This window comes from Lethenteron reissneri, chromosome 14 (genome assembly GCF_015708825.2).
Source record: "Lethenteron reissneri isolate LAM-NWPU_2019-01 chromosome 14, ASM1570882v1, whole genome shotgun sequence".
NCBI classification, from domain to species: Eukaryota; Metazoa; Chordata; class Hyperoartia; order Petromyzontiformes; family Petromyzontidae; genus Lethenteron; species Lethenteron reissneri.
In genome coordinates this window covers 3,602,231-3,625,975 of record NC_083792.1, presented here as the reverse complement: position 1 = coordinate 3,625,975, position 23,745 = coordinate 3,602,231, and the positions used below count along the sequence as shown (strand labels likewise).

General features: G+C 44.8%; 1 protein-coding gene across 1 annotated transcript in view; it reads right to left on the bottom strand.

The window, feature by feature from the left end:
• Positions 1–23,745, bottom strand: part of LOC133342264 (mitogen-activated protein kinase kinase kinase 9-like) — a 69,387-nt gene that overhangs the window by 24,212 nt on the left and 21,430 nt on the right. Inside the window, 2 exon segments of the mRNA XM_061551311.1 lie at positions 22,385–22,574; positions 23,347–23,505. Of these exon segments, the coding sequence (XP_061407295.1) occupies positions 22,385–22,574; positions 23,347–23,505 (349 nt within the window).

Sequence of the window (23,745 nt, the reverse complement as noted above, 5' to 3'; positions counted from 1 at the left end):
GCAACATCCTGCCAAACGCAGTGCTGCTGGCTCTGCCACACTTGATGCAAATGCATTGTTGGCTCTATGGCGACTCGGGTCAAACAATAAATCCAGAGACAAAGCCATCATTCCGGACCCGCAGTTCTGCGCTATGCCCGCCAGCACCCCCCTCCCCCCCAGTGCCGCAGTGTGGGACATGCATGATCCGGAGCCCAATAAAAAGCACGGTTGGCTACGTACCGTGTGGAAAAAGTGCAACGTACATGCATACATACAGCCCCTGCCTGCCCCGTTATCCTGTTATGTTGTTTTTCACCACTCGTGTTGTCCTGTTAGGCCTGCCTAATGAAATGGCTCCTTGTTTTAGTTTGGTTATCACCAGCATTAACAAATAATATGTAACACATCCCACACGCTATACAATCCTTAATCGCCGCATGCCCAATAACTACATCCTGTCACAAAGCTAACCCTAACAGATTACAATGATCCTCTAGGAACTATTCCCATTTGGTATTGATCGCCACACTAAGCAAGTATACAACAAACAACCGTGCAGCACCACCCACAACACTTTGTGCGCTAACTTTCCCAGCAACTCTTTTCCCATCAGTGCCTCTTACCCGATCGGTAGAGACCCCACTCCCAGACTGCCTGGCTTCGACCTCTCATGGGAACAATAGGCAGCACTAATGTGCACAGACAACGGAAGATGCAAACACTTAATTCACAAAGTGTAAAATGAATATTATCTCTCCTATATGGAGCTGTGGCTACAAACTCCAAAACATGGATCACACAATCTCGCAATGCCCCAAACACACATGTGAACGCGGTGGTTGGGTGGACCTGCAATTCTCAGACGAAATAAGTTGAATGGCTTAATCGTAAACAACTGAATCTCTCATTGTTGCTCTAAATAGGCCGTACGAAAGAAGACAGTACACCACCTATGCTTGCAAAGTGAATGCGCCTCATGCAAGTCAGCCTCATGAGCTGGTAAAAACACATGGGTCTTGGGGGTCAGGGTCAGGCTAATGTCCTTGCAGGGCTATAAACAACAACAAAAATCCGCAACAATAACAGGAGCAGGCTGTGAAAAAAGGCGTGGGGGAGGAAGTGTGTTTGCATGGGTTGAGTCAGTGCACACACTCGGGGTGTGGGGGGGATCTATGCCCCAAGGCTGGTTACATCCGTTTAATTTCATCGTGCCACTATGAGACATGGCAGACACAGTCACCTCCTTAATCCATGGCAAATGAAGAGCCCTCTGCAATGTGACTGCTGCGGTCGCGAGAGGCAGACCATCAATCGCAGTCTGACTGCCCCCTGCACAGCCAATTCACTGAAAGCAAGTGCATCGATTCAGAGCCAGCATTGCCCGCACTGCCGATTCACACACCATGGATCACACGTTCCCATACTGCCTGCACCTCCGATTCGCGGGAATTATCACCGACATCCACCAGGCCTCCACAGAGGCTAATGCATGGATTAATAACCTCAATACACACAGACAGAATGTTGCAAATGTCACCTTGCCATAACAAAGGAAGAACGATGAAGCCTACCAATTTTAAATGGCTCACAAACATTACTTATCCGTCACCACAAGCATCTCAGCTGCGTAACGGGTACACAGGGGGAGGCATTTCGACCCTGCAATGCTATGTTTCTAACGTCAGTGCGCTCAGTCACTGTCACTGCAAGTGTCTCTTCACGCTCAGTACACACGAACTAAACTAAAACAATTTTATTCATCAGGTAAAGCCCACTGAGATATATAGCTCTTTTAAAAAGTGACCTTACCACAAATAATAGCTGAATTAACTGCCTTATCATGTGCAAATCTATCGCAGCCAAATAATCTAAACATGTTTCTAAACGTGAAGGGGAAAACCGAAAGGACCCAGATAAAAAAATCCATGCGACCACAGGGAGAAAGAACATGCAAACTCCAAATATACAGACGACAGGGTCGCGATCGAACCCACAACCTCCCGCACATGTTATTTTTCACATTTTAATTGAATAACGCTCAGGTTTATGTTCATGTGTGTTTCGCGAATGGTAAATTAAAGTCTTCTACATGTCACCACGTGGCATTCATTCCAGCAAGTGGAGGGAATACCACCCCAATCAAGAGCTGCACCAACAGCACCCTCAAGACCTCTTGAAATTGTCACTCCCATTAACTCACTGCTCAAATATTCTGGAGCGATACATCCCTCCTCGCCCCACGAGTGAGATGTTTGACTTAAAGAGTTGTGGTGTTTAAACAAGGGGCGGAAGCGAAGAGAGGTTGCAAGCTGTGTTCCTGTAGTTCTCCATACATCCCATTAACCATTAACCACACACCTATCCCCCATTACAGATCATATTTCTCTGAGAGTTGTGAGTGGGCTCACTGAAAGGTTGCAAAGAAAATGTAAACATTTAAACAGTAAATTATGCTGTAATCACACAAAAACCTCCAGGCATTCCACGATTCAAAGCCACAGCACTCGAGTGTGTGTGTGTGTTTTTCTCGTGTGCTAGAATTGCATTTGGCTGCTTTGAAGGTAACGCTAGTAATTTTGAATGGCTCTCAAACACCACAAAAAGGGAATTCCAGCGACATAGCAGCCAAGTCACTTAGTAGTTAGCACATTGACGACTGAGCCAAATTCTTTTTATGGAGTTGAAGGTTTGATTCCCACTGTAGATGCGCAGTCATTTATGCAGGAGTCCACCAAATTGTCAAGTGGGATTAAAGAGGGACATCAACATTTGCCAGAAAGGGTAATTTTTCTTGAGGGTGCTGTATCCAATATTCCTAACCTTGGAAAATCTATGTCAATAATGTATACCAACTCAATGGATCTCAGTTTGCTGTCAGTTGCTCATAAGAAGAACAGCAAACCCTGGCTGGATGTCAGCTCAGCCCAACATCCCTTTGGGGTCAATAAAATGAGAGCCTATTGAAGGAAACTGTAATAGCCTAACAGAGCAACTCACTTCCACCATGGGAATGTGGAATTTCTACCACCGACTCTAAACTGTCAAAAAACATGAGCAACTACTCCCGCACACACTCACTTGTGTTAGGGACATTTACTTGTGAACCATCACCACCAACCATGACCAATGGAATCCACATCTGGATGAAGGTCTCCCCAAAGCGATCGTCAATATCTCGCCATCCTGCGACGTTGCAATTTTGAATCAATTAAGTATAAAACAAAAATGCATTTATTCATTTGGGCCCAAGGAGCTTGCGTGCTTGCAGAAAGTGCTTTTTGCATGCACAGAGCTTACCACCCGGCGCTTTTTTTTCACAAGCGTGTGCCCGCGTGCGTGCGCCAAATGCGGACAGTGTGCCGCAGCTGGCAAGAGCAATCGCGCACACGCACGGCGCCGCAACGGCCGCACGGGGCAGCTCACTTCACTAGCCAGAGCAAATGTGTTTTGTTTTTATATATATATACCAAGGGTGCCCCTCCTCCAACTTTCAAAACTATAACGAAATAATCAACGTCACGAGGGAAAGGGTTGCCTCGACCAAAGGACGGTGTGCCACGTTAGTTTGCCGTGCCAACATCTTAATAAAACCTTCATAACCCACCGGGGGCAAAGATTACTGACATTATGCTTCAATACTTTTATGATGCTATCACAAGATAGGTTGAAGCAAAAAAAAAGGCAAGGATCACCCACCAATGTGCAATGAAAACTTGCATCTGATTACGCAAACCCTGAGCAGGCGTGCCCCCTTTTTGGAGGTACAATAAAGCTTCGCATGCGGCAGTAGGAGCCAAGCAGTCTCAGGCCTTGGCTCGGAGTTGAAGGATGGATTCCCGGTCAAATTTAAATAAAGTTACGACACAATGTGCTTACAAATGTGCCTAAACACAACCGCACCTCAAGCGGCTGCCCGTGAAGTGAGACATGGGCATTATGAGACCAGAGAGAAGAGGGTGGATGTATATTTTTTTGGATAGTAATGGAGGAGAGACCAGAACATAAGGGGGGGGGGGGTAAATGAGGGAGCAATGGCTTTAAGTACGGCGACAATTCAGAGAACGCCAACAATATACCTCCGTTCCACTGAAACTCAGCGAATCTCTCGCGTGCACCTATAATGGTGTTTCAGTGGAGCAGACATCATACGGCGCTTAAGTCTAACACAAAGCAATGCTCAGAGATTACTGTGTCAATTCCCCCCAAGCCATCTGGCCAGTGCTGTTGGCTGGGCTGTATGAGGAACCAGACTTTAACCGAGCTTAATTCCTGGCGCATGCCCGATTGAAAGGTGAATGAGTCCGCTCAACCGGGAGCGAAGGCAATCGCACGCAACTCACATGACACTCTTGTGATGTTCGAATATAACATTTGTCTTCACGCTCATCTCCACAGGATGTCCCTGAGCCAGCGGTGTAAACTCCACATTTCTGTGGCGGGAGCCAGACTCTCTGTAGCACAGCCACTATTGGCCTGTTGGACAGCAGTACGAATTGTATCAACCACAGAGGGATGACATGGGCTGAATATTCCCCTCCAATGAGGGGTGTGGGTTTTTTTTTTCAACGGTTTTACTTAACTTGAGTCCTCTGTTTGTCGTGGTTAAGTCTTGTAATCAAAATTTCGCCCGCTGTCCAATCAATTCCACATTTTGCACACGTACTCCGATCCGGAGACAATGCATGCCTGTATCAAAATCGGCATAAATTAATTCGCTACTTTAAAGCAATTAATTCGCTACTTTAAAGCAATTAACATTTTGTATGGACACCTTATTATTTACTAGCACCCTGGGAACCCCCGGACCCGACGTCCTTCTAAGGGCCGGGACCGAGTGGGCCAGTGGCCGAGACCCAAGGACCTTGGATGGGTCGGGTCAGCGAGCCTCCCCTAGGTCCCCCGTAGCTGGAGGGCTGATATCGAGGAAGTAATCCCAGTGCTTAGGACACGCTAGCCTGGAGGCTATACCTCCCCAGGGTATCGGGTGGAAGGGGCCGATACCCCTTTGTTTCAGGGAGCTTGTGTTACCGTTAGTTATTATAAATAAACGTGTTGCCTCCAGAGAAGACTGGGTCTCCATCTTTACACGACACTTGTTTCGTCTTTTAATCAAGACAAAGAATCCGTGCGAAAATCTCCCAATGCAGTGCACCCCATTGTATCAGAAAGAGGTGACAGTGAGCGACAAAAAAACATGAATTGTCTCCATGGAATCCATCTTTCCTCAGCAACGTCCAAATCAACCAACATGGCCAGCAGTCAAGTCTTGTGCTGCATGTATGTGAATCGTGCATAGAAACTGACAGATTCATTGACACACTCACACCCCCACAGGGGAAATACACCGCGTGAAATATCTCCTCCAAAGTTATTTGACTGAACTTCAGGATCCACATCAAGATTAAAGTATGCCTAAAGTCAACGTATTATAGATTACTAGCGGTAAGTGCCCGGCGTTGTCTGGGCGAAAAAGACAGACACACACATCGACTTACACAGACATCGACCCACACACATAGAAACACAGACTTACACGCACACACACATGGACTCACACAGACAGACATCGACTTTAGACACACACACATGGAGTTAGACACACACATCAACTCACACACACACAAACTTACACACACATAGCGACTCATAAACACAAACATAGACTCACACACACATTGACCTACACACACATATGAACTTACAAAGACACACATATCGACTTACGCACACAGATCCACTTAAACACACACATCGACTCACATACAAAGACAAAGACTCACACACACATGGACCTACACACACATATATGGACGCACACACGGACTGTCACACACACATTGCCGTACACACATCGACTGACACACATAGACTCGCACACAAACACACATCGACTCACACACACACATCGACGTGCACAGCAATCCCAAATGATGGCACAGCTATCAGCATCACAGTACTACGTATCAGTAAATAGCATGCCGTGAGCAATCGAAACAATAGAAATGCATTGAAGAAATAAGCTGAATTAAGTGTACATTAAAGAGCAGCAGTATGCACAGGTAAGTTGAGAAGCAGGCTACAGTCTAGATTATAGACTGCCAGTATGCCGAATCAATGACATAAGCATTGCAACAGTCGACAAAAATCTGGCAATACAGTCAGCAGCTGAAAAAGCAGGATACAGTCGACATGAAAGGCTGGCAGTACACTGAGTGAGGTAAAGAAGCCGGCAACAGATTATAAACTGGCATACACTCAATGGCCAAAAGCTAAATCAGCAGTGTAGATAATAGAGTGCCAGTGCACTGACGTAAATTAATGAGCAGGCAGCAGGCCACAGCACAGACTGGCAGTACACCATCGCAGCATCATAAAAACACACCTAAAAAAGGAAATATTTAGCAACCTAATAATGAAAAATTTGTTTTCTGAACACAATATTATTATTGTAATATTTGCCAACTTATTTGTTTCATAATTGTAAACAATGAACCCGAGTCCTTAGCGAAAGATTAAATAAAATTGTACTTTACATTGCTGTGGTGAGGCCTAGTCCTGTGCAAAACCCGCGGCTTCGCCTAGATTGCCCAGCCTGGAGGAGGTGACACATTGCCAGGCTGGGGACTGGGCCGCTCTCCCCACCCGCACTGCAAAAATGCTATACAAGCACTATAATATTAATATCTACGGACTTTATATCAGTAACTGCACGCATTGGGGTGGGGGGGAGGACATAAGACTGTGAAGAAACAATATCAGCATTGTGTGTATATTTTTTAAGCATTGTTAACGCGAATGAAATTTTTTAGCGATAGTGTGTGCGTTGCACGGGGCAACTCCTGTCAGCGTTTCGCGCATGCGCAATTGCGTGCTTTGTCCTGCGCCGGGCGACAAAATAATATAAATAAATAAAAATAAATCACTAACAAAACGCTCTTTTAACCAATTTAAAGGTAACGGATGGCAAAACGGAATAGCGCTGGCTCACCACGGGGCTTGCGGCGTGGTACCCGGCTACTTTTTTTTAAACGTGAACCCCACAGTTCGCGAGCAAAATCCTTCGCAAGCGCGCGTATGCACACAGAGAGACAAAAAATGCCTTTTATTGGTAAGAAGATATATATTTTTGTGTAGGTCAAAACCGCCGCGGTCCCTAAACTGTGGAATCGGCTCGCACAAAAAGCAGGCGCCGCGTGTCTCAGGCGCCATTGACGTACTTCTCGACCGTGAGTTAAATGAAGTTGTTATTAAAACCGTTGTTTAAAAAAAAAACTTTTTTTAAAGGAGTTTATTATCAACTTGTTTGTTTAATGTGTACATGTACAGAGCGTCCACAAAGATACCATCCATTATTAAAGACATATAATTATACGGATATTTTAACTGTGTTGTTGAATGTTGGGGTGATGTGTAATATCAAATATATTGCCGAATAACCCAAAATCTTGAGTGATCTTCTCCAGCAAATACCAGAAACATTCGATACAATGGCAACCAAGACATGTTGGTGACCACCTGGGACTCTCTTGTACCTCAGTTCAACACATGTTGCCAATGCCATGGTGAACATGTGGAGGTTGAGAGGGATGAGGCTCGCACAACACAATTTTCATACTAAACGTGAGTGTGAATTAGTTATATTTACGGAGCTCTTATGGATGCCCTGTTCCGTCTTAACCAGAAGCATTTTCATTCCTGCTTACCGACCATTTGCATCCCCAAGTGTTCCGACAGCTTTTCAAAAGCCCCAAGACAAATGAGCACTCGGCACCTTCACACATCCAACGATTTGGAGTCGCTGAGGCATAGTTTACGAGCAGCGCAATAAAGTAAGATTGCTTTCCAGTTTGCCCTGGGTCCGTGGGATATCACCTGTGATGCTGGGAAAGTTTCCTCCATTGTGTGTTCTTCGGAGCTATGCATATATGTGCAAATACAGTTTTCACTTGAGCCCTTTTTATGTCGGGTGGCCTACCAGAGGAGCTACTACCTTCGAGGACACATTTTTTCTTCTCATCTCTTTATCAATCCACTGTTGAAGGGTTCCTCAAGCCAAGTCGAGCACAGGGGGTTGTTTTGATGATGCTTCACCCACGCTGCTCTTTGAAGGGGCCACACCTAGCACTGGCTCAGATCGCAGTAGCCACTGATGTTAGCCATGGCCAGGAATTGAATTCAGGTCACCAAGTTCACAGTGTAGTACACTAACTATTGCAAAACCGCTTCCACCCATGTACCCACAGCAAACATTACAATGGTGCCGTGAACAGTAATTACACTATGCTATTTCCAAATACATTTAAAACTATGTGCATATTATGAATTTGTGAATGGAACTAAATGCTTTGAATGCAGACAAAAACAATATTATGAAATGGGAAACAAAAGGCAATGGAATCGGCTAGTCTTAATAAGTTAGAACATTCCACCAAATGATGAAAATATTTAGTGTTTTGTGTAGGAAGGTTATGAACTAAACTATTGTTTTATATTACCAGACAAGGCACCACTGAGAAATATATATCTCTTTTTCAGAAGCGACCTGGCCACAAAAGATAGCTCAACAAACTGGCTTATCATGTGTAAATGTATAGCAGCCAAATACTTAAAATGTATGTGAGTAAATATGGAGGAAAAGACCTGGAGAAAAATCCACGTGACCACAGGAAAAACATACAAACTCCAAATATACAGGTGTCAGGGTCAGGATCGAACCCACGACCTCCTGGATACCAGGCGAAGTAGTTAACATCTCGTATGTAAATGTGACGCAATAAAGGAAAACAATTTATTCATGGGCATAAACAAAAGTTGAAAACAGATTGTAGTCAGTTTCAATTTCCTGTTTTGATTTTACAATATTCTGTTCCGAGACAGAGATTAAGCAAGGGCTTTAGGGCACATGCTTTTTGCAGGGTTTTGCATTGCTAACAAACATGAAGATGCAACCAAACAAATACACAAGCTGCACATCCCAAACTGTGTCAACATGAGTTTGAAGATTGGTGAATGTCGTGCGAATTAACATGACACTTTGGTAACGTTACTGCAACGTCTCTCTTTGCAGGGTTTTGCATTGCTAACAAACATGAAGATGCAACCAAACAAATACACAAGCTGCACATCCCAAACTGTGTCAACATGAGTTTGAAGATTGGTGAATGTCGTGCGAATTAACATGACACTTTGGTAACGTTACTGCAACGTCTCTCCAATACATTTAAACACATTTTTGGTTCTTTCGGTAAAGTCACGAAAGAACCAAGAATATGAATCCCTGCAGTCACGAAAGCTCTAAATCAACATTATAACACGTCAATGCGGAGACGTTACTACACTGCGATGAAAGAGCAAGTGACCACGATTTTTAAAAAATATATAGAGTTCTTCTTTCCTAACGGAAGCTTCACGCTTTGTAGAACAGCCCGGAATGTTCGGTCGAGGTATATATCTACAAGGTAACAGCTACGCTGGAGTTGACTCTTCTCCGAAACCTGCGCAGAAACCCTCTCTCTGCCAGCTGCACGGTCTCGCAAACAACTCGCACAAACGCGTGTGAAACGGCGCAACGGCCACGGCTTCCACTTCCCTCGCTTTTGTCGCGACGGCGTTCCTTCCCCAAAAGAATCTCTATTCACGTTCGAGCATGGTGCGAGCACGGGGCAAGCGCGCGCTAGATGCCATAAATACTCCCTTCTTACACGGTGACTTTACGAGCCATTCTCTCCGGATCTTGCGGAAGCCAAGCGTGCACCATCGGCCGAGCTTTAGAATGAGGCCAACACGGGATAAGGCACGCCGAAAAGCGACAGAGCCGTAGCTTATACGTGAATGAATGGAGGATGTAAAGTTTTACAAGTTTACACTTTAAATTTCACTTTTTTTCCTCTACTATAAACTACAGCTGCACGATATTAAATGGAATAGCAAAACTGGTTCCCGACCACAGGAACGTGGAATTTACATCTCGGTTACCAACAGATGTTAGCTCCACCATCCCATTGCTCATTTAAAGAGCAATGTGCTCGTATGTCACGCGTGTGATGATAAACCGATTCATCAGTGATCGCAGATTCTTTTGCTGACAGTGCATGCACCGAATGGTCGGTCGAACAATCAATGATTTCTCATTCATATATCGTGTAGGGTGGAAAGGAAAAGATCAAGAGGAAGGCGAAGTATTGGGATGCTGGAGGTGATGAATGAAAGGGCAATTGTGAAATGAAGGAAAGGGCAGAGAATGTAGGATGGAGAAGATGGCAGCCAATGAACTGTCAAAGAAGATATTTCAGATCATGGATTGACATGATCCCCCTGCAGCCACGAGGTGCTAAACTCAACGAGTTTTTTTTTTCAACAGCAAACGCAGGGGGGCCACCGTGCCGTGTGCACTGGGAGACGATGCTGCTCACAGTTCCCACACAGCAGCGGCGGGGACTCTCCAGATAACAGATCCAGGGAGGAGAGAGCAAGCCACGGGCCTTGTAAACGTCTGCATACGAGATAGCTGGCACCGCCTCACACCAATGCCCTTGAAATGCGACTCCACCGCGAGTGTGGTTATACAACTGCTTGCGGACTTTACTGGAGGTGAAATGCAATTCCCCATTCGTGTCAGGCATGCACAAGGAGTGGGCAGCATGGTGGCCGGTGCATACCGATAGCACCAAGAGCAGGGGTTCATTCCTGGGTCACAACAGGTCAGAGGCAGTCGGTATCTGTAGATATTGCTCGAGGTTAAATCAGCCTTAGATTTGGCATTAAATTTATCCAATGTCAGAAAGCATGGTGCTAGCTAAAAGTACTTGACAACAGTTCAGACAGGCTTTGTGGGGAGCGGTCGTGCAGTAGTCTGTGCAATGCATTATGAATCTGGTGAGCTGAGATCCATACCATTGCCATGGATAATCTGTTCTGGACATCCCGTGTTCGGCTCAGCCTTAAATGAGAACCTGATATGGTGTGTTGACATCAGAACTGGGGAGACAAAGACAGCTGGATGCAATGCTAGCGACACCACCCCTTAGCTCGGTAACAGGACGTGCTCCAACAGTCTTTAAGACTATATGGAAAATCTTTGATCTTTGTATTTTAAGTATAATGCAATGCAACGTGGTGGGTTGATAGTGTGGTTATTTTAGAGCAAATGCATTAATGTATGCGTTGCGTAAACAAACATAAGGTCAGGACAATTTTATTAGATTTATGTTTATCATTGCAGCTGACAAGCGAACGTGTTTACGCAAGCCTGCAAGGTGCATTGATTTCGTGTCCATCGTACCAACTTAGATCAATGATGACCATTTGTGGGGGGTGACACGGGGGTGGCAGGGGAGCAGCATGGGGTGGGTGGGCATAGGGCTCCCGGAAGGTCGGGAACGGTGCAAAAATCTCGATTTAAAGCTTTCGTGACTGCAGGGATTCATCATCAAAGTCACGTAGAAGGGATGTAATAAAATAATAAAAATAAAACATTTTTATTATTTTATTACTTCCCTTCTACGTGACTTTACCGAAAGAACCAAGAAGGTGCAAAAATCATCAGCTCTGCATGGCTCCTCGAGAGGATGACGCTAGACCAGATTAACGAGGCATTGTCTGCTCTTTACCAGACGCAGTTGGTGTTCCGAGCCTGGGCAAAATGGCCCCCCCACCTTCTATGTTTGGATTTGCGGAAGCCGATACCTGAATGGAGGCAGGGTTCATACATCGCCCACGGTTCTTCTGACCCTTGCAGTGTCAAGATAAAAGGTACACGAGTCACCACTTGACTTTGCACCCACGTGTATGCCATCACGCTTACACACAGAGGTAGAACCGCATATGCGTATTCATATTGTGCACATCTGCATAATAAAGTGGAATAATAATGGCTGACATGGTTTAATCAACAAATCTTAAGGGATTATACGAGTACTTGCATGATGAGTGGCAGAAAATGCTGTACACTCATCATATGTGGGACATTTATCTGCCAACAATTATTATATGAATTTACTAAAATAGCATTGATCTATTCCACTAAAGAGTATTGGAGTCTAAATACTTTTTCAGGAGCCAGTTCTGTTTAAGGAAGTGATTTTGCATGTCGAAGAATACCAAAGTAACTTACCAAGTCCATGCGAATGCATAACACTCAAAGCACCGCACAGATTAATTCATGAACCCACTTGCTGTAATACTATTATCCAACCACCTTACAAGCTCATTTTATAAACAAGCACGATACAAAAACCTTTGCATCCAAAGTGCTGGACAACAAACGTCTGCCATTACACCTGGCCCTTTATAAACAAAACAAATTGCGATCCTCAACTGTACAGTTCCCCAGGTCTCCCTTGCTGCAAAGATCTTGAAAATCACCTGCTTGAAAAAGAAACGACTGAATGGTCGCGCCATTTGCGTGAAGCTGCACGGGTCGCTGTGTTATGAAAGACTGCTCGGAAGGCCATGCATAAATGGTCAACAAAGAAAGACACCGGCTGCTTTGAAAACCTCCCTTGTAAAGTAGCAGCAAAACTCACAATGCCAAACATTTCAAGAAGGGCTTGAAATACTCCTGATGATAACAGCTATGCTACTTTATTATGCTGGGGCAGCAGCTTTAGTCTGACATTGTGAAAACAAAATACCCCCAGTGGAATTCCAACAAGCCCAGTTCTGGCACGGTTCACCGCTAACGCTTTCCTTTTGCTGGTACAAGTCCAATCATCTGCATGACATACAGAGAGATAAGCCGATTGTGGCTGAAGGTGCAGCCCTGTTTGTGAAATGTTGGGGACCTTCCTTAACGAATACTATCCGTATTTTTTGTGCACTCCAGTTTCCTCCAACATGCAAAAGAAATACGTTATTTCAGAACCACCAGTATCACTATTTTCTAGGTATTGCTATGTTATACTGGTAGGAACCTCCTGGTTACACCAGCCCACAGGGGATTATTGTGTCCGTCCGTCGTGCATGGAGGGGCTGGGTGAGGAGGGACTGGGTGGGGAGGGGAGGGTGGGAAGGGGCTGGGTGGGGAGGGTGGGGCTGGGTGGGGAGGGGAGGGTGGGGAGGGGCTGGGTGGGGAGTGTGGGGAGGGTGGGGCTGGGTGGGGGGTGGGAGGGGTGGGCTGGGTGGGGAGGGGCTGGTCACCCCGTGGTGCCCTTACAAAACTCAATGTTTAACCTACTCACGCCGGCTTGTGCCCGCCCTCACAGTTGGGCATATTTGCGGAATACACCATGCTGCCGTTGACCCTGGCCCATTGACCAAGCAACCCAACGTTCCTACCAGCTCCCTCCGCAAGAATGTATTTATCTATCCCTCTGCGTTCAGATTTAGAACTTCGTTTTTTAATCACGAGATTGCCGATTAAATTCACGCATCCACAAGTTAATTATTGTGCAGGGAATTGCCAATGCCGGTAAAGTGAACTTTAAACGTAATTTGCTAAATAATGTATTTTTGCTTAAAATGTATCATGGCCAATGTGCCCACTAAAATGTATACCCATATCTAAATCACACTAAAAACATATCCTTATACAGCCACCACATCCCAGGTCTCACTTGCAAAGTCGATCATAAATCTCATTTGATTCTCAAGCATTAAAATATAAGAAAAAATACTTCACTTTTCATCAGTTTAGATTTCATTTATGTGCAGATCCCACATTTTCCCAAACATCATCAACAATTTTGTTCCGTTACTGCAGAATTTAATTCAAGTCATTTCCATACATATGGGTAGGTCATTCTCAGTCTTTGCGTACGTGCCAAAATTGACAAGTTCCCCAGGCTAGTTTTACTACACAAGTTCAATGTCCTTGCCACAGCCGTAGCGGGAAGGCCAAAACTGCATAGGTGTCCGATATATATACACGTGTGTGTATATGTATACTTGCATGCAGACACACACTCGCGTGTTTAAGACCTCTCCATACCCCACCGCCGCTCTCAAAAGTATTACAAATTGATGTGCACGGCAGCAGATGCTCTGGATCCAGGACATTTGACCTTTTTATGGCCCAGCTGTGCGCTTTCTGTAATTTGCGTCACTCAGCGTTGTAACACTGGGGCGCATTAACCTTACAGATTACAGGCACTCAATATCCGAGGTGCCGATGCTTACTTCTGTCCAAGTGCTGTACTGTTGAACAATACAAATGACCCCAATACCCGACTGCGATATTCAGGCAAAGTAGCAATAAAATACCGATATGCATTTGGGCTGTTGTTAAGACTGTCATTCCTTCAAAGAGTCTGTATCCATAAGAAGCGCCACAATTTGGATCGACTACGTCTGTCCATCGTTGAGCAAGCATTCGTATTTTCCAAATACAATATTTCACATTCAACTTGATTTTGTTCAATCAGGTGAGAACTAGAAAGAGTAGGAATAGCCTCATTTGCAAGAGCAGCAACCTGAGTATTGACCACAAACCTGGCACTCAAAGCCCCTCCCTTGCAAATAGTGTCAAAGGCACTTGTGCATCCACAAGTCAGCAGTGTCTGATGCACACGACACAATGTTTATTTGACAGTTCCAGCGACACTTTATTAATGGGACAAGACCTCAAAACACAAACCCTCTCTTTCACATCCATCATGGATCTTCAATCATGTTTTCCGGCATGCCACATTATAAAATTAGCGTGTTCTGGTGAATCATATTACGTAACATGTTACGTGTACAGATGTTACGATGTTACACTGTCATGATGTCTTAAAGACTATACATGTTACCACAAATGTGTACCTCGTTCCCATATCTTTCCTCTCTGCCTTCTTAATCTTGCTTTTATCTCACCAATATGTATCTATTTATCTCTCGGTGAGCCATATCTATCAGCATGCCACTCCAAGAGCATTGGTGGGGCATACATCATGTTACATGATGCCTTCTCAGCTTTGCAATGTAAACGCCCCAGTCAGAAAAGTGAGCAGTTTGAGACTTAACCAAGCTGCTCAACACAAAGATAATCCACAAATAACACTGCAGCAGGGAAGATTGATCAATGAATCCATCCCACACGCATTCTTAATGTCATTATCATTACTGAAGTTTATTGAGAGTTTTGCACACATGCTGAAAGGAGTACAAATGAGTATATCCACATGGGTGTTGCTGTACATTTGTGGCCTTTCATCTTTGAATAAACTATACAATTTTTTATATTACCAGGTAAGGCCCACTGAGCTATATAGCTCTTTTTTTAGAAGCTACCTGATCAAAAATGATAGATCAACAAAGTGGCTTATCATGTGCAAATGTATAGCAGCCAAATACTATAAACGCATGTTTAAAAATGTGGAGGGAAAAACCGCAGGACCCGGATAAAAATCTACACAACCACGGGGAGAGAGACATACAAATTCCAAGTATACAGATGTCAGGCTCGGGATCGAACCCACAACCTCTGGTATACCAGGCGAGGTAGTTAACATCTCGCCACCGTGCTTGCTAGCCAATCCACTTGCCTGCCCGTCTGGTTGCCTCCTTGTCTTGTTGCCTGCCTACCTCTCTGCCGTCATGCCCCTGTCCGCCTGTCCGCCCGCCTGCCACGCTGTTGAGTCATGTATTGCTGTTCATCTTAAATACAATCCACACTTGAGTGATAAGTGATGGCCACTACACTTAGTGATGGCATTCTTGGATCATCCACGAGTCACTTCATTGCTCCCAGTTGTAAAATTGTAGAGAGCTCTTCTGGCAAAAAGCAATTGCACAGACATGGGTATTGCGCAACGAATCCTGCCCGCCATCTGTCAAGTTCCGACTGCAATCTCTGAAGGTTTTTCCTATGGCAAGTCATGTCTGTATACTGATTAATTAGTTCTGATTAAAGGAGGGATTAATGTGAGGGGGGTAGGGTCATGCGCATTTTATAACAAGAATACACGAGTACTGCAGAACTTAACACAGGGTCCCAGGACGCCAGTGCCAAAATGTTCTGTAAAACATCTTGCGATTGCATTCAGGTGGCATACAAATTGTATTTTAGTCAGCGGGGAAATTACTGCAACTGAAATGATTATAAATGTACCTGATCTGGTCAGATCTCAGATGTGAATCAGGGTAGAGAGCCTGCTTTAGGGTTTGCCAGGTGTTTTCGACAAAGAGAAACAATGTAGCCTAGAGATGGCAGCACTGTCACCGCTTGTATGCAAAGTGCATTGTTTCATCCCCACAATCCAAACACTCACTCATGGAATTGACCAAACATCTCAATGCAAGTCTGTCCTGAAAAAAAAGAGAGTTGAGATGCAACAAGGTTCTCCTTGAGAAATACCTTTAATTACCACGTTGAGTAAGTGCAAGATGAGACCATAATCACAGCAACCGGGTTAGTAATGGGATGGCACGCGATTATGCCCACATGCTTGCTGTTGCAGTGCACTTCAGCACTGACAAAGAGTCCGCGTGAGCGAGCGCGATATCTATGCTGGGGGATGCAATGCGTGACATGTAAGTGAGCAACCAGTCCCCCCGTGAGCGGCACATTACCCAGGTGAGTCACGGCCTTTTAAAACATCAGCGAGACACACCGAGACACCTTGACCTATACCCTGCTCCCCCCCCTCTCCCTTTTGGGGCTCAAGCACGACACCACCAGGGACCCATCACTCCCGCACCAGATAAAGCGCTTGCTGCGGAAAACGCACGCATCGCTGCACCCCTCGCTCCCTTCCCCCCACCCTCACTATCGCCAACGCCGCCACCACCGCCGCCGCCACCACCGCCACCAACCATGCTCAAACGCTGCTTCAGCAATAACACGGCGTAAATTCGTGCCATTCAGGGGCGAGCGTCGCCAACGCCGCCGTCTATGCCGCGGCTCTCTTGGGGCGACGCCTCCCTTTCACGAAGTCGACTTGAGCGCTGGCATGTGCCGCTCATCTCCGGGAGTGCACCCGAGCACTAATGCTGTGCACTTGGCAGAGCCGCACGCCACTAAATCAGGCCGGCTGGGTTGCTGGGGCTGGATGGGATAAGTCAACACACTAGCGCTATTGATTCCCTCCAGGGACACGTAAAACTTACGTGCCTGCCTCGGTTACAGTTTGCCAATAGTGATCAGCATCACGTGCGCCACAGCACAATTCTAATTGTAAATTTGATTGCTGTTCCAAGTTTTTATTTATTTATTATTATTTTCATCGCAACCCATGCATGTATACAAGTTATTTGGAGGTATGGTAAATGGTGCAGACCTTGTGAATAACCCAAGCACACTGGGCTGCACTATACCAAATGGGTGTGCGAACACATGTGTGCGGATAGTCCCTAATATGCACGAGGTTTTCTTCCACCGGAAATCCATTCCCTTAATAAGGAACTAGCCAAACATCCCAATGCAAACCCCTCCTGAATAAGTGTTCAGCAAAAACGTGCTTTAATAAATTACATTGTTATTATTCAAATCTGTACCGCATTTTCCCGCATATAGCCCGCATACGCATATAACCCGCATACGCATATAACCCGCAAAAATAGTGTTTTGTGTAAAACAAATTTCAGATAGCCTGCACCTCCATATACCCCACATGCATTCAAATCTTTAACGTCGTTACCGCAGCTTAATCCCATCATATTAATACAAAGTTTACATTTGTAATACAGTCCACTATCAATTGTTAACATTAAAATCAGAACGTGCACAAAGAAAACAAACTAACTGGAAACGAGTGAACTTAAAGCAGTAAATAAGTAACAAAAGTAAATATCCAATAAATAAGTAACACGTAACTGGTGGATAAGTAAGTAAGCATACCGTTAGGCTTACCAGCATTCGACCTCATCATATTACAGCTACTGGACCGGTAGTTACCCCTGTACAGTTTTAGCACTGGTAGATTGCGCACTGCGCAGACAATCGTGGCACTACGGTAACGTCATTGCCTCCTGGAAACAAAGCCATTGGAAGTTTGAAACAAAGCTCATGGTCGCAATTGTATAGTGCTCAGCCAATAGCAGCGGCCTAAGGGACTCAGCAATTATGATTCCGCGTCTGATAGACGCTTGTTCAGGCCCTTCCCATTGTGCAATTCATCACCTCAGCTGCAACTTTCGCACCCCCCTACAGCCACTGAAAGTATTACGGTAAACAAAGTGCGCCCACTTCAAACAATGTCGTTTCATTGTACAAACAATTCGAATAATTTAACACGTGATAACATGTGCAATTTTAGTGCGAGTGGTTTATTCAGCAGTGCTTTAGTCAAAGGTAAGTGTTGCATAGTGGATAGGCCTACCACGACAAAAATCAAGACGCAAACATTTGTAAAAACCACACGGCCATTTGTGCATTATGCAAAAACCCTCAGCAAATCCTAAAGTGCATTGTGGTCCTCATCTGAGATCTCCATTAATGTTAATGCACCTCCACAGTAAACATTTACGGCTTTTGCATATGCACAAATGGCTGTGTGCTGTTTACGTATTTTAGCGTCTTGATTGACACCTATTATTGTTTATTCTTGCTAATATTACCACTGGCAAAGATACCATTCAGTTAAATTTTTAGTGGTACAAATGAACTCCACAATGTCTATGAAAACATAAAAGCATAAAATACAAGGGTATTTTATGCTTTTAGCCCTATATTGGCTGAGGCATTTTGGCCATATGCTTTTGATATTATAGTAATCAATTCATTATAATGAACTACAGTGCAAATACGGAACACACACTGTCTGCATGGAATGTACACCTTTGGCTAAGTGCAGAGTAATCATTTTATACGCACATCTCTTCTGCACACAAACTTCACAAGTCCTCATTATACCAGCCTCGGTATTCCGATGTGATCTGGTTTGTGAAACAAGGGCCTACAAACATATTAAAAGGAAAAAAAACAAATTCTCCCAAACAACCTTTCCGAATGTAACTGCTTGAGACGGTAAATAGTTATAGTGAAGCTTGGACCCGAACTGAAGGAGTCAAGGTGGCCTGGGAACAGAGAGTGTACCCTGCATGTTTCAAACACACTTTTTGCGATAAAATCGACATGGATGCCAAAGCTGACTGTGGATAAGGCCACCTTTCCAAACGCATCGGCAAGTGTGAAAGCAGGAATATAATGAGCGTGGGCGTATGTTCTGAGCAACAGCAGAATAGCGATTAGCGCTACACTCCGTAGCAAGTAAACAGACCGAGGCTAGATTCCTCGGCATACAAACTAATAACTGCAATCTAAACCACCTTGGACTGAGGCTTTGCTTCAGTTTACACAGCCTAAACCGTGTGCCAAAAACAATAACAGGATGTCAAAGGTGACTGGGGAGGACAAGCTGCTGGTTACAATGCCACGTCACATGTGCCAAACAGGCCTTAATAGGTGCTCACCAACAAAATACTTGCCTCAGCTGCCAGCTTAGGCTAAAAACGGGCCATCATTGTGTTTGTGTGTGCAGTGAAAATCACAGGGGCTCTGTTTGCATAAGAGAATTGCCGTGTGTTTGCACGAGCTGTTTGCCCATTCGTTCCTTCTGCCAAGACTCTGCGCATCAGAGTACAACTGAGATAGGTTTTTTCCTCTCGTTTCCTTATTCGCATGTGGCTTGTCCTGCACCACACCTACTTAACATTCCCAAAAGAGCAAACAGGGGCAAGAGGCCAGGGTAACTCTTTTTCCCTACATTTATGAATCAAAGTCAGGAAGGCCAGTCGGGTAAGCATTTGCAACACGGCAGCGCTTCCGAAAACTATTTCAGAAGATAACATGTAAATATAGCAATGTATCCATAAGAGGTTTTTTTGGGGGGTTAGATCGCGTAAATATAAATGTGTCGCTAAACCCGCCACCACGGGACACAGCCAATTAGCAAGGTTCCTCACGTAAACTAAACATGCCAAATCGCTATTACTTCAGCATATCAATGCACTTCACAGGTCTAAATTCAATCAATTACATTTCGTTTCAAGGCACACGTTTGTCAGTGACAAACAGCAAATAATAATGATAATGATGAACTGGGTTACCGTCCAGCGTTTGTACAAAACCCCACCCCTTTCCATTTCACATCACTGTCACTGGCGACTGCTGCCTTAAGCCCCCGGGACTTTCGCAAGGATAAGCCTGCTTATTACGTGACATTTTCTACATGCCATCGCAAGATTTAGACTTGCATGCTTATTCACCCCCACCCCCCTACGGACCATTCCCAAAATGTGCTGGTGGAGCATTGTTGGTGCAGCTCATTAACTATAGCCATGGGTACAGATATGAGATAAAAATGTGTGTAATGAGTCTTCTTCTATTCGTGTGTGTGGCCAATAATGAGCAACGATTATAAATTCAGTTTTAAGTTAATTAGTCATTCAATTGCTTTGCCTTGAGAGTTGGTGCATCACAGACACACCAACCGCTTTCAAATTTATATTTGGGGCTGTACGAAGTTGCATGGTCCATTGTTTGGGAGTTGTCTTCCACCACAACCTCGCTTCCACTGTGAACTCAACCTCGTTATGAACAGCATAGCCATTCGGTGTCCCATGCTGCTCCGAGTAAGAGTGACCAATTGTGTGCCAGTGTTTGGAACACAGCCAACTTTTAATAAATGCTTGCAAAGGTCTGATGCTTCACTGCTACACCACGCTATGGGGTTACTTTGGGCCAAACTGCCACAAGGCAATAATCAGCACATCACACACAGCAGTGTTTCTTAACTCCAGTCCTCACCATCCATGCCCGCCTTTTCGCAATTGCCAATCATTTTCTATTCATATGCAAAGTAATTCATAGCACACCGCATGTACGTGATGGATGGTATCCATGGAATGTTGCACACCTTGGGGTTCACCGGTTGATAATACTGATAAATATAGTAATATACGCTACGGGCAAACCCTGCGATTACTGATGCATGGGAGGGTCTACCCAAGTGTTTACGAGTACGGTCAATTATAACGAAAAGGCATTAAGCTATAAATGCGGAATTAAATGACCGCATGAAGAACTTTTATGAAACATACTCTTTGGTTCTTTCGGTAAAGTCACGTAGGTGAAAATAAAAATGAGAATAAAAAGAAAAAATAGAAATAAATAAATTAAATCACGACGTTTCGGAAACAACACAAGCTTCCGTCATCAGGTGGGACAACCACAGCAAAAAACAAAATTACTGCTGTGATTGTCCCACCTGATGACGGAAGCTTGTGTTGCTTCCGAAACGTCGTGATTTAATTTAGTTATTTCATTTTTTTTTCTTATTCTTATTTTTCACCTACGTGACTCTACCGAAAAAACCAAAGAGTATGGATCCTTGCAGTCACGAAAACTTCAAATCTAGAATTTTATGAAACAATTATTTAAATTCCCCATATGAAGCCCTTTACAAATGAAGGGGTCACAAGGCAGGGGCTAAGAATATGCGAACTGCACGCTACGCTAACGAACAGTTTCTGGTATTTGAGCACAACAACCGCAGTTTATATTTAATAATAACAAGACAATACTTTCATCACCAGTGGGATTGAGAGCCATTGATCACTGCCTAAGCAGGATAATTAGTGGGGGCATTGAAAACATTCAAAACTCTATTTTAAAAAGGCGACCTAAAAATTAACTGCTCACGGGCAAATTTTGAGCCAGCCAGTTTGACTGGCTTGTTGTAAAGATTGTAGGCATTTCAAGATTCCTACAATAGTTCATTACAAATTAGCATGCGGCTGAAACACATTCAAGCAGATGTTACAACAAAATCAATTCAATCAAGAAAGTCAATGACCCTTGCCAAGAACCATTGCGGAAGCAATCTGCGTACAGAGTGAGAAGAGTACTATTCCATAAATACATAATGTGACGCATTAAAACGAGAGGTCAACAACGTGGTCAACACTAAGAGCGTCCCAGGACACAGTGGCACACGCCGTGCACGCATAGCCAAACGCTCAGGGTAAAAGCCCTCCTTCACATAGACACAACCTGGTCACGCGACAAATGCGTGGATTACACTCACACTTAAATAAACTTACCATGCCAAATAAATATACGAGAGAGAGACAGGCTACCGACCATCCCAGTAAAGGCCATTGCATGCCGGGGCAACCAAGCATTGGCGGATTGGCGGTCACGGTTGGCTGCCGTGACACTTTTAAAGACCGGCTGGTCCCAAGGCATCTGCGTTTAAAGAAAAGAAAATCCCCAAAAAGGCTGGATAAAGTTACCAACAAAAAAAAGAGAGCTCGATTTGCCTTCATGGGACCTGCAGTCGCTCGCTTCCTCGCTCTCTCGCTCAGAAAGTCGCACGCCTAACGAATCCATATGCGCACTGCGTGGACACCTTACACAGTGAACGCAGAGGAGACACAAAGGTGGCGGGGTGGGGGGGGGGTGCCTTGGTTTGGGTCGGGAACTTTACATAGCAGAAGACTGCTTGCTACCCGCCGTGCCTGCCCGAGCACAAACACTCACTGTTGCTGGACTTGAGGTCGCGGTGGATGATGGAGACAATGGCCTCGTCGTGCAGGTAGAGCATGCCGCGAGCGATCTGCACCGCCCAGTCGACGAGGATGTGCGGCGGGATGCGCCGCCCTGCCAGAGCACGGTTCAGCGGCCCGCCGCGCGCGTACTCCATGATCAGGCACAAGTTGGGCTCCTGCGGGTCCCCACACACACAGAGTGCCACCAAACTATGTTAACTTTTCGATTTAAAGCTTTCGTGACTGCAGGGATTTATCTTCTTGGTTCTTTCGGTAAAGTCACGTAGAATGGAAATAATAAAATAATAAAAACAAAACAAATAATTTTTATTATTTTATTATTTCCATTCTACGTGACTTTACCGAAAGAACCAAGAAGATATGTTAACTTTTGTTTTATTATTTAAAGGAAGTAGAGTAAAACATGAGCTTATGAGTGAAATTAGGTACAGGTGAAGACGGAGATAGGTACGGGGCCTTCATTTAACAAATATTGTTTGATAATGGTCATGATGGTGGCAATGATGATGGTGGTGGTGGCGATGATGATGCTAATGATGAGGGTGGTAGTGGTTGTGATGGTGATATTAATGATGGCAACGATAATGACAGTGCGATGATGATGACTTTGGTTGATAGTTGTGGATGTGATGAAGACAATGAGGTGATGACAATCATGATGATGGCAAAGACAGTGATGTTTTTACATGGTGGCGGTGCTGACGATGATAATGTAATGATAACGACACCAACGCTATTGGTAGTGAGGGTGGTGGTGATGACAATGATTGGCAGTTAGTACGGTTGGCTACGTACAGTGCAAAATAAGTTCAACATACATACATAAAATTAACTTGATTATGATACTGTGGCAACAATGACGATGATGATAATGCTGCAAGCTTGTAGTGACGGTGGTGGCAAGGCTACGGCAGGGACAGGACATGCCTGCAGGCAGACCCCGCGCAGCGCGATGATGTTGTCATGCCGCAGCATGGAGAAGAGTTTTGCCTCCTGCCGCACACTCTCGGCCGTGGCGCTGATTTCCTCGTCTGGGTCTTGCCGCGCTGCCTTCACTGCCACCTCCTCCTCCTGCCAGAGGCCTCGGTAAACCTGGCACAGGGGGAATCGCATGCAATGTCAGGAGATGCTGCCCAATTCCCAAGCTGCCCGCTCAAGACTACTGGAAATATCTGGCTGGCTTAGATCAACGGTTTCCAAACTGTCTCTGGGCCCGCCGACCATTGACAAGTGCTTAAAAATATTTTGTGGACAACCATGCGGTAGAAAATATGGTATTTTGTGATAATTGCAACAGTTTTGTGGACCACTTCCCATAGCCTTGCAAACCAC